Here is a 12,151-nt window from a genome sequence, read left to right as displayed (position 1 = left end):
GTGCAGATAGGGGAGAACAAGTTTCCTCCAGCAGGTGGTGTAAGGTCTCCACAGGACAAAAATTTCTGCACATTATTATTATTATTATTATTATTATATTATTATTTGCAAGGACAACAACAAGGAAATCGAGTCTCACATAAAACAGAGTTCACTGATGTCAGATTATTCAGATTCTTCTTTTTCTTTACCAGCTGTGAGTCTCACCTTCACAATAAAAGTCTGGCAACTCGTTATTCTGTCCTGACGTCAAGGACAGAGGAGACGATGCAAACCAAAGACTAGGTCTGGACATCTGGAGCCGCCAGTCAAACCTGAATCCATTAACCTTCTCTTTTAATTCATTAAAAACACGTCAGGTTCAATTAGGAGCAATTAAAGAACTGGAATCCCTTTAACTCACCCTGATCAGACTCTCAGCTGTCGTCATGGAGTTTTCACAGAGACTGCATTAACAGCCTGTCAGACTCCAATGAGGGCATTAGTGATGACCATCATTTTATTGTTGTTTCTTATGATCAGAGTTCAGAGCCCCCGGCTGCTCACAGACTCGTCTAGTGAATACTGTGGTCCAGCTGACCACTGGTAAAGACGACGTCTATTCCGGGTCCGTGCCAGATCCAGAACATCCTGGATCTTCATCAGGAATGTCCATCAGCCCCAAACACAGATCTGAATGTTCAGCAGAGATTCATGGAGTCACTGCAGCAACTTTGCAGCTGTGTCAACATGCATTCAGAAGAGTTTTCTAATCTTCAGTGAGCCTTTGCTGATGCTGGTCCGAGTAGAAAGTCCAGCTCCCCGCTCCACATTGCCATTGTAAACTGGAACTGCTGCCTTAGTCCTCATGGATTTATCTGTTTGGTACCTTTCTCAGATTAAGCCGTTGTACACTCGTAGTCTCAAACTATCTCATTATTATTATCGTATATTATTGTGTTTAAATCTTCTTTGCAGAATATCATTGTGCCCCGTGATCAATGACAATAAAGGTCGTCCATATATTATTCACAGAAAACAGTCCTATCAAACACTGCACTGAGAGGGTGTCCCACTTATTACTCTTCTGTTACTGTTTCTGGCACTTTGGGCCAAATGCCAACTGATGATGAGAAGGATGATTTATGTTTTTTATTTTGTATATTCTGCTGAGCATTACAGATAAGACCGAGCCCAATGTGCTGATGTTTGCAGCTTTGGTGTCTACAGTGGGTAACCTGTGGTTGTCAGGTGAGGTACACACCTGTCACACCTGACAATTGACACTGGAACTGGACTTCGCTTGTGCTTTGGGGAACAAAGACACCACTTTTATGATGCAGTGGGCAAACTCAGGGAGAAATGTGTCCAAGTCCAGTTCTCTGCTCCACCAACACACTAAATTAAATTTGAATCTAAATTAGTTTCCACATCCTGACAAACTTCACAGTTTTACAGCTCGAAGTTTTTACAGCTGAGGTTTTATCCTTTTCTTTCTGAGTCCCAGGATTATTTTGATTTTAGATTTAAAGGACAGATTAGATCAGTACAGTATGAAAAAATTAATTAACAGCAACATTACAGCAGCTGCTTAGGAAATTAAACGTGGAAATTAGTTTTCTCCTCAGTCTTACAGATGAGACAAAGGACTAAATCAAATACAAATCTTTTGTTAACACATTTCAGCTCTGCAGTAGAAGTAAAATGCACTTTCAACTCTGTTGGACTTTCTGTTGTGTGAGTTTTAGATTCAACTTCATCATGAGTCAGATTCATTTTAACGTGTCTGAAAGTGAAGGAAACATTTCCACACAGAATCATCCTTTATTTTTAATCACCTTTTATTTTAAAAAACTAATTCATTTAGAGGCAAAAAGGAACAAAGATGAATGAGGATCTTCGGCTGTCGCTCTCCGTGTTTCCTCTTGGTGTCGCTCTTTCCTCGCCCGCCGTCTCTCTGCTGGGACGGAGGGAATTCCCTGAACTGGGACGACTGGAAATCCCTCTGCAACACACTCACACAGAATGTGAAAGTGTTTTTCTGTTTGGAGCTGAAGGTCGACCGCTTTGTTTCCTCTCATTTTATTTTCATTTTTCTGCCTGCTTGTCTGTTTTTCCCACTGAACCTGCAGCAGAATCAGACAATAGAGCTGTGTTAGACTACAAGAAAAGAACATGAGAAAACAAAATGGAGTTCACACGACGAGGTAAAATGAAATGATAGTGGAGCAGGGTGGAATAAAATAGAGATAAAATAAATATATAAATGCAGAAGAGAATGAACCAGAGTCAAACAACAGAATGAAATGAGACACAAGACAAGAGAAGGTGAACAGGATGCAGCAGAGGAAATAAATCTGAGAGAAACTGAGCAAAGGAATCCAATAGAGTCACCTACAGCATAATGGGAGCATGTGAATTATAATTGAATGAAGGAGAGATAGTGAGATGCAGAAATTGAAAAACTGTTAAGTCAAATAATAGAAAAAGGGAGGAATAAAAAGAACAAAACTAAGACTCAAACTAAAGAAAATAACATTTGTTTGTTGAAAATATGACTGATTTCCAACCAAACTTCAGGTAAACGTGAGCATATTTAGAGAAACAGCTTGTTGTTGCCGACCCTCTCAGCATCTGTCGAAAGAAAATGCACTAAAGTGAACGAATGTATTTAAAACAGCTACTTTTTGTTATGATGTAAAGCTGATTCATTTCAGTCCTGAGTGGTTTTATACTAGTTTCAGACTGAAGGTGACCACGTGTTTTATGCTGCAGTTTGCTAGGGAGGCAGCAAAAACAGAAGGATGCAGGGCGGCTGGACAAACTGGTGCAAACTGGAAGGAGGTTGAACTCACTGGAGGCTGTGGTGGAGAAACACACACAGAAAAAGATGGAGACCATACTACAGAACACTAACCATCATCTACACAACATCCTGATGGAGCAGAGAAGAAGCTGCAGTGCACAACTCACCTCACTGCGTGAAAGATCCAGGAGACCCTTCATCCCCACGGTCATCAGTCTCTACAACACCTTAGTCGGCAGCAGATGATTACAACTACTTTTACCATCATTGTATCTACATGACTGTTTTTAATCCGAGGAGGAATCTCTCCATGTGAACATGTCTGCATCACTTTCTCCAGGTTTCTCTGATTCACTACCTTGATTAAAGTCAGTTTTGAAAAGTTGTTAAATCAGAATTTGTCCATGTACCCACACACACCGTCTTAGCCTTAGCTATAATTACAACTTGTCAAACTAAAAAACCTTAAACCTGATCCAGAACCCTGACCTTAGATGTTAGAATGTGTGTGTGTGTGTGTGTGTGTGTGTGTGTGTGAGACAGCGGCCCATCTGACTTTGCCGTGACATCTGGGGACCCACTGGTGAGCTGCCGTGAACGCTGGCTGATGTCGCTATTTAAATGCAAATGTGTGTGTGTGTTGAGCACTCGTGCACTCGTCTCACACACACAACAAAGAGGAGGCGACTTTAACACTCGTCCGTGAATCAGATGATAAACTGCAGGGAAACCTACATCCGTCTACATCCGACTCTTGAAATTAAATTGGTCACATTACTGACTTTGTTTCTGTTCAGTTACAGTTACAGTAAATTCCGAATCACTGACACTAACACAAACTAACGAGTTCTTTTTATTTCCCTTTCGTTTCACTGTGATTCGTTGTGTTTTTAAAGGAGAAACCACTTTGTCAGGTTAACATCTGTCCTCGTCCAGCTCTCTGTTCCCTACAGACATTTATCACATCAAACTCCCTGAAACACATTTCAGACATATGCTTTTAAATTTATGGCTCTAATTATTTGTCTGTAAAGTAATAAAAATGTCCATTTGTCTTCATCTGTCTACTTTGTCTTCTTCATCATCAAAATAAAAACATTACATCATAAAAAGAGGATTACACTAAATTACAGACCACAACTGTGTGGTCTGTAATTTAGACTATATTATATTAGGAAATAATTATTTTAATTATACATTTTAATGCACGGCCTCAGGTGAGACTCGTGTCAGGTGGGAATTTAATCTTCTTTTCACTTCAGAGAGAAGAAGCTTAATTTTTAGCTTTAACCACAGAGGGGAAATAAAACCAAATCAAAGATCGAATAATAAAATAATAAATCTACATTCATGTGTAAAAGTGTGAGAGTTAAAAATGAGGAGGATTCATCGTAACGTCACAGAGAGCGTGGAACGATTGATCACCTGCAGCTGATGGATAGAGTTTTACACAAGCAGCTGAACGTAAGTAAGTTTATCTTCATGAAAATGAGATCAGAGCGTAAAGACACCAGTTTGTGTGTGTTTGACCTGGACTCTGTTTGAATTCAGTTTGTGTGATGATGATTTACTGGTTTGACTTTTTTCTTTCTTCTTCTCTGCAGATTTTTACTTTAATATCACAGAAATGTGTGTTAATAACTGTTTTTTCTTCTTGTGAAGTAACACAAGTCTGTTCATTTTTCAAATTAATTGCTTTTATCACAGAATGTCACAGAACTCCGGTGTGTTAACTACAAGTTCTCAGTGATTCTGTTTATTTCCTCCTTCGTCTTTTTATTCTTTCAAACTCATCGCTCATATATCACAGATTTTGTCTATTTGTTATAAATTTGCAGCTGATTCAAACTCGTTTACACCTTTTTTGAAAAAAAAAAATCTCTAATGACTTGAGATGAGTAAATTAAGTCACAAAGTGAACGATTCCAGATGAAACAATTAAAAATCGAGGATTTCAGTGGACGACACTGACTCAAATTTAGACGACGATAAATTAAACATTTAGTGATGAGAAGTGAAAGAAAATGTGTGTTAGTCGTTCAAATCAAAGCAGCTTTAACGGGATCTGAGTGGGGAAGCAGAGGCGGGAGGCAGGGGACGAGTGGGGGCGGTCGATGTGTCCGTAGCTAGACCCCCCCTACCCCCCAGTCACCCCCTGCCTCCCCCATGCTCTCTGCAGGTCGGGGATTTGTCCTGAAAGAGCGAAGCCTTATTTGGAAATCAGATTGCCATCTCCTCCTCCTCTTTACCCTCCTCACCCCCACTTCACCCCTCCGCACCCCCCCAGCCCCTTGGATCAGACCTCCTCCTTTAGACAGCTCATTTATTTTAATTGAATCGTTTACTACACACACAAATGTTGAGCAGTTGTTACTAGTAGTTACAATAAACAATAATAATAATAATAATAAATACTGCTACTAATAATACATTACAAATATTCTTCTTCTTCTTCTAGTAATCTACTACTACTACTACTAATAATAATAATAATAAACTGCATTTATTATTATCATTATTATTATAGTAATAATAATAATAATGATAACAATAATAATAATAATAATTACAATACTGCTACTAATAATAAATTACAAATCTTCTTCTTCTTCTTCTACTTCTTCTTCTTCTTATTATTATAGTAGTCTACTACTACTACTACTACTAAAAAATGTTATTTATTATTATTATTACTATAATAATAATAATAATAATAATAATAATAATAGTTGTATGGGTGTTTTGATCAGCTACTGATCGACCTCTCAGCTCAGTTTGGGATTAATTAACAGGTACGAATAAAAATGTTCACTCACCTTGTCTTCATCAGCAGGAGACACACCTCCTCTTCCTGCTCCTCCTCTCCATCACTTTTCAGTTTTCCATATGTTCTTTTTTCTCTGTCCTTAACTGAGAGCGTCGAAAAAAAAGCTCCACGTCTTTTCTTTTCTTGATCTCTTTCTCTTCGTCCTGTTCTCACTTTTGATCTGAAAATACAGTCAATGCCTTTATTTCCTCTTTTTCTTTTCCTTCCTTCACCTGTTTATGAACGTAATCTTCTCTCTTCTTTTCCTCCTCACTTTAACAGGGTTTTGTCTCCATCCTCTCCCGTCCTCCTCTTCTCTCTTTTCCCTTCCTCCTGCTGTTGTTTTTCAGCTTGGACTCGGTCCACCCCTCAGAGCCTCGGAGGCCTTTGTCCCCAGAAGACTAGAGCGCTGTTTCTCTGAAAAACTGGTCTCACTTCCTGTCTGAAGACAGATCGTGTCCGTCTGTAAAATGGCAGCAGACACTTTTATTCTGGTCAAAGTCACGTTTTCCTCTTGCTCATCCACATCCAGCAGAAACATAAAGAAACATCTGAATGTGACTGTAACATCGGTTTGTACGTCGCACTGTGGTGTCACAGGTTTGGTCGACCAGGTCTGACCAGACAAAGTCGGTGGATTGTGACTGGCTGATCTCTAGCTTCTTATTCATTCTAATTTCAGGTGCAGAGCCGAACACAGCAGTTTGATTCTGAACCTCGTGAACCTGCTCTTGGTTTCGAAGTCACCTGTTCATGCGTAATCAGCTGTGTTTTCTGTTTTCTACGTCACTGCGTAAAAACAAACTTGATGAACTGATTTAGAATCTAGTTCTGGGTGCAGGGTTCAGGAAGGGATCCCTCACTGGCTTCCCACTGGCTTCCTGTGGTCGCAAACAGAAGGTCGTGTGTCAGGCCGGCACAGAGGGTTCAGACTCAGAACCAGTTCTGGTGTTCACATTTGGCTCCTCCTGCAGCCTTGTATGACCAGTAGAAACTTCAGGGCCTCTGGTCAGGGGTCAGCCCCAGGATCAGGACTAGAGGAGAACCGTGAAGAGAAACTTTACTGATGAAACAGAAACCAGACCAGTTCAGATTCCTCATTTAACTGGACAGACATGGGAATTGGGGAGGAAGGGGGCAGGGCTGCACCGGGCTCTCTCTCACTCTCTGGTTGGTCGCTCGGGCTCCCGCCTCCTCTCCCGCCTCCTCTTTCCTCCCTCTCTTAATCTCTCCCTTCTTTCCTCTTTCTCCCTCACACACTATCTCACCTCTCCACTCCTTATATGGCCACAGCCCGCCCCCCGCAGTGATGTCACTGGCTCTGAGGAAGACCCGTGGGGTTTTTGGGTTTTGGCGTCCAGTCCTGTGGGGCCGCAGGGCTGAGAGTTTCTCCTCCGCTCCTCATCCCTCCATCATCATCTCCTCTTCTCTTTGGGGAAAAGAAAAAAGACACTTTGCTTGCGCTCGATTCGCCGTCCGGACCCGGCTCTGTTTTCTCATCCTCTGAGGATTTTATTTCTTCTTGCCATTTTTTTCCCTCTTCTATCCTTTCAACATGATGTCTGACACCGACAGTCTTTAAAAATCTGCTAAATAAACCTCAGAGAAAGGATTTTCTGTCCAGAGTAAAAAAGTTGTTTTAAAGCTGAAAAACAGACAAAAAGTTCTGCAGAACAATAAAAGTCTGTTGTCTTCTTCTTCGCCTTCTTCCTATTTGCTCTTCGTTCGATGTTCACAAAGAAATCGTCGCTGAGCCAGAAGACTGAGTCCCCATCTGTGTTGTGCAGTTAAATTTTCTGCTGGACTTTTGTTTCCTGCAGACTTTTTCTCTTCTTCTTCTTCTTGTTTTTTCTGTGGTTGAGTGGCGGCAGCGGTCAGACTTTCAGGGCCCTGGAGATGTTCGGGATCCAGGACAACCTGCCCCGCGGGGCCACAGCCAGCATGAAGGAGGAGCCGCTGGCCGTTCGCTCCTGGATGCACTCAGCCGGCGTGGTGGACGCCAACACAGCCGCGCAGAGGTAAAGTCACCACCACCCCAGAGGGATTCTGGGAGCTGTAGTCCCAATGGACAAACAGTCGCTCGACAGCGAGTGTTTAGATCAGAGGGAGAGAGCTTTAAGTTTACATTATTTCTGAAGTGAAGCATCAACCTTTCTCTCAGTGAACAGATTCTGCAGCTCAGACTAAAATTCTCTAATTAGACAAAAAGAGATTATTTTTTCTGAATCAAATATTTTGCAGCTAAACAGAAAATGTCTTTAATATTTGTCTTTGAATGATGAAGGTCAAGAGGAAAAAGATGCTTTGGAGGACAAAACTTCTCCAAATCATTTCCTACATTAAAATAAGATAAGAATAGGACTGTCGGATCTTATTTGTAGTTTCTCTCTTGTTTGCTCTCAGAACATTTATTCAAAGGAAACATGGAGTATCTGAAAAAAACTGTATAATATAATATAATATAATATAATATAATATAATATAATATAATATAATATAATATAATATAATATAATATAATATTTCTTCTCCAGAGTTTAAAGTTTCAGATGTTCTGAGAGAAAAAAAACAGAATTCATGTTTCTGATCTCTTAAGGTTCAACGTCTCTGAAATAAATAGTCAAAAGATGGAGAACTGTTTTTTATTGAAGCAAAGTTCAACCTGCAGCCTTTTCTGTCAGATTATTGAGAACAAGTCTCATCTTTTAAAACTCACATTTTCACATCGATGATTTAAAGTGCAGTGATAATTTTGTACATTTGTACAATTTGTTGGATTTTTATTGTAGCTGAACGTGAGTGTTAAAGAGAAGTGAGCGGAGCAGACGTTCACACTCATCGTTCTCCATCATTAACACCAGTAACATCTGTGAAATCCCCAGTTTTCCTCATTGTAATGAAGCAGCTGTGAGCGCGACCAGTCAGAACATAGTTTGAACATTTTACAGACGTTCATCGTGAAATCACCAAGTTAACAACGTGAGGTTCTAAAGAGACAGAAACATCTGATCATCTAATTTGAAGTGATGTTATTATTCTCACCAGTAAGTTCTTCTTATGAACGTGTGATGTGAATATGTCAGAAATATCTCAGCACATCTGCTCATATTGGGATGAAATGCATTTAAATTCTTGATATTTTTAAGATATAAAAAGATGAATAATTTTTTAATAGAAAAACTGATTTTTTTCTATAGAAATTCTGATAAAGCGCCAGAAAAAAAACACACACACATCAGCTGCAGCTTATTAATAATCAGTTCAGATTAAAAACAATTCAGAAACTTCAGACATCAGATAATTTTTTTACACTGTGAACAAATGAAAAAGATCAAATTAAATGTATTTCTATGAATATTGAGAATAAAGCTTATTTCTTCTAAGACAGATTCTGACATAGTTTATAATCAACAGTTTTCAAACTAAAATGTTCATTACGTGACAGGATGTTGATGGACGATCAAATCTTTATTAATGTTAATTAACATCATTGATGATTTTGTTACGTTGGTTTCACCTTGTGCATGTTTCTGTGTTGGCTCAAGTTTCACTCCTCACTCTTTTTTATTATTTCTGTTTTATTTTTAAAATAAAATAAAAATAAATAAATATACAAAGACAACAAATATTCAAACTGTATTTTAATGAGGAGATGTGTTTGCAGTCAGGGTCAAAGCTGCAGTTTGACTCTTTTATGATGAATATTTATAAACCCTGACATGAACGTGTGATTTGTCTTTTCCGAATATTCCCTGCAGTGTTAACATGTTGTTGTGAACATGATTCATTCATGTGGAGGTTAAAGCCCGAAGCTTCGTGTCACATCTCAGCGAACACTCTCTTATTTTTATGAATATTTTACGTTTCACATTCCTCAGCTCACTGAATTATTACCTTTAATTATCATCCGTGTGTGATGAAGATGTGTTTTACACGTTTGAGGTCAAACTGAACTACATCTTAAAAGGTCCAGCACACACTGTTTTTTTTCTGTAGCTTGATTTCTCCTCCGTTTCACTGTGCAGCTAAACTCTTGTCGTAACTTGTCTGTCAAACCCACAGATCAACCTGTGTCGTGTTTCATTGTGACTCTCGTCAATTGAAAAAATATTTGTTAATATGCAAGTATTTAACACATAAAAAAACAAATAATTTTTTATGGTCAGAAATCTGAAATTGATTGGTTTCTTCTGAAATCGGGATTTTTAGAATTTTAACCAGTTTCCATGAATTCACTAGTTTTTTTTTTTCTACAAACGTTTCTTCTAAAGCAAGAAAATTTCTCGTGAAAAGGTTCAAAACATTTATTCTTTCTGTTTATTGAACGGGTTGTTGGTGTATCTACTGTTTTCTATTTTCCCACTGAAGACGTTCAGAGCGAGTGAGAAGCTGCGGTAGTGAAGAGCAGTCGCAGGTCGAGGGTGAAACGAAAGAACATAACAGATATTGGTCAAAACAGATGTGAAACAGAGTCAGACAGGTGTGTGTGTGTGTGTGTGTGTGTGTGTGTGTGTGTGTGTGTGTGTGTGTGTGTGTGATGTTACTGATTTTATTTTGCAGTAAAATTCACCTTGTTTCTTCTTCTGAACTCCAAATTTTAACATTAAGACATTTTTTGCTGTCACATTTACACCTGAGTTAAATCTAGCACAACCCATAAGTGACCATGGTAACTGGGAACAACAAAGGTGTATACAGCAGGACAAGAATATAACTGAAATCTAAAACCAACATAAACCTAAATCTGGACTCGACTAATCCAGAATCCTCAGGTATCTCACACAGAACCAGACCTTGTGGGTACACTGGTGGCTCCGACTGCGTGCACGTGTTGACATTGGTAATCTTCTCATATGGCTGTTCTGTTGTCTGCTGTCTGTCTTCTCAGCGGGGTGGGGTTAGCTCGTGCTCACTTTGAGAAGCAGCCTCCATCCAATCTGAGGAAGTCCAACTTCTTCCACTTTGTGCTTGCGCTGTATGACCGCCAGGGTCAGCCGGTCGAGATCGAGCGCACCGCCTACGTCGACTTTGTGGAGAAGGAAAAGGTGAGGAAAGAGCTGGATACAAATCAAACACACTCTTTGTTCACCAGCATTTTGCTGCAATAACTGTAGTTATGGACGTGCTAAAAACCTGCTGTTGTTCAGGATGAGATCAAACTGATGCAGGGAGAGTTGGAGGGTGGTGGTGACTACCTTCACCCACCCCTCTATATTAACATCTAGGTAGATATTAAGGAATCAGGCAAACACAGGAGCAGAAAACAAATGCACTTGTAGCATATGCCTCCACAGCAGATGCCACGTGATGTGCAAGCACAGATCTGAATGGGCTGTAGACCTCAAAGACCCGAGCAGAAGGAGACGTTTGATCTTCACACCAGTAGGAAAATGAAAACCATTTGTTCTGGATCAGACGTCTCTCATTACGTTTGGTTTCTGCTCACCAGGAGGTAGAAATCAAACACACCGTGAACTGAGTGATGAAAGATGATGCTAGTGTTTGTCAGTTTGATTTATTCACATTCATTATTGTTTTTGTGTCCAGGAGCCTTCAGGAGAGAAAACCAACAATGGGATTCATTACAAACTGCAGCTGCTCTATAGTAACGGTGGGTACGCTTGTTCGATTCCACAGCACTGACAGGAAGTGAACTCTGGAAACGAATTATCAATCAGCACGAAACACTGAAAGCTCTGACTTGAACCATATTTGAATTAAAACAATAATTACAGTAACACTAACAGTAGCACTGCTGGTTTCTGTGTCCAGGAGTCAGAACGGAGCAGGATCTGTACGTGCGACTGATCGACTCCATGACCAAACAGGTAACCTGCTGATTACTGGTTGTCAGGTGGATTATTAGAAAAAGTCAGTCAGTGGCAGACAAAACCATGACTGACTAGAAAAGATACGATGAATAATTTATGATCCGATATTAATAACAGTTGAGTTAACAGCCCAGGAGGAGAGACGGGTTTTTCCTGCTGCAGTCCAAGCTGTCAGGTTCAGGCCGACTTCTCTTTGACACCTGAAACATCTTCTGACAGTTTTTTGTTTTTCTGATCTGACAGGGCGATTCTCCTCCCCTTCTCTCCTCCGCCTCCTTCACACTGAAACCTTTCCCATAGACACTGTCTGTCCTGAACCGGCCACTGCATCAGAAACTGTGAACACACTTGTAAAACTCCCTTTAAACTTGTTATTTGTTCTCATTACACAATCACAATTAGCTGCACCCTGATGGTTTAGCGATTACTTTGGATCACAGTGCGTTTTTCTACTTTTTCTCTGTCTGTCTTGAGAAAAGGTGGAATCATCAGTTCGTTCCAGCTCCAGACTGGAGACTGGACCCTCAGACTCTGAGCACCATCTAACATGGCTGGGAAAGATTCTCTGCAGCCTCAGGAGACACTGAGAAGGTGTTTGACAGGCTGCCAGCCAGAAACCTGCTATTCCCTACATAACACATAACTTATATTAAAAAAAAACAGAGTTAGCACATATTTGAAAAATGGGAATGTATTTATGGAAAACCTCGTTATCTGGTGTTTGATTTT

The 12,151-nt window shown here is 39.9% G+C and overlaps 1 protein-coding gene across 10 annotated transcripts in view; it reads left to right on the top strand.

The window, feature by feature from the left end:
- The first annotated feature begins 7,487 nt into the window (after nt 1–7,487).
- Nucleotides 7,488–12,151, top strand: part of ebf3a (EBF transcription factor 3a) — a 39,818-nt gene continuing 35,154 nt past the window's right edge. For all 10 annotated transcript variants that reach the window (XM_026351491.1, XM_033326829.1, XM_026351489.1 and 7 more), the window contains exons 1-4: nt 7,488–7,609; nt 10,480–10,636; nt 11,139–11,202; nt 11,364–11,419. In XM_026351491.1, the coding sequence (XP_026207276.1) occupies nt 7,488–7,609; nt 10,480–10,636; nt 11,139–11,202; nt 11,364–11,419 (399 nt within the window). The remainder of the gene's footprint in view (nt 7,610–10,479; nt 10,637–11,138; nt 11,203–11,363; nt 11,420–12,151) is intronic.

This window comes from Anabas testudineus, chromosome 19 (assembly GCF_900324465.2).
Source record: "Anabas testudineus chromosome 19, fAnaTes1.2, whole genome shotgun sequence".
In the NCBI taxonomy this organism is placed as follows: Eukaryota; Metazoa; Chordata; class Actinopteri; order Anabantiformes; family Anabantidae; genus Anabas; species Anabas testudineus.
Note: the sequence above shows the minus strand (reverse complement) of the source record. Positions and strands in the feature narration are given on the sequence as shown.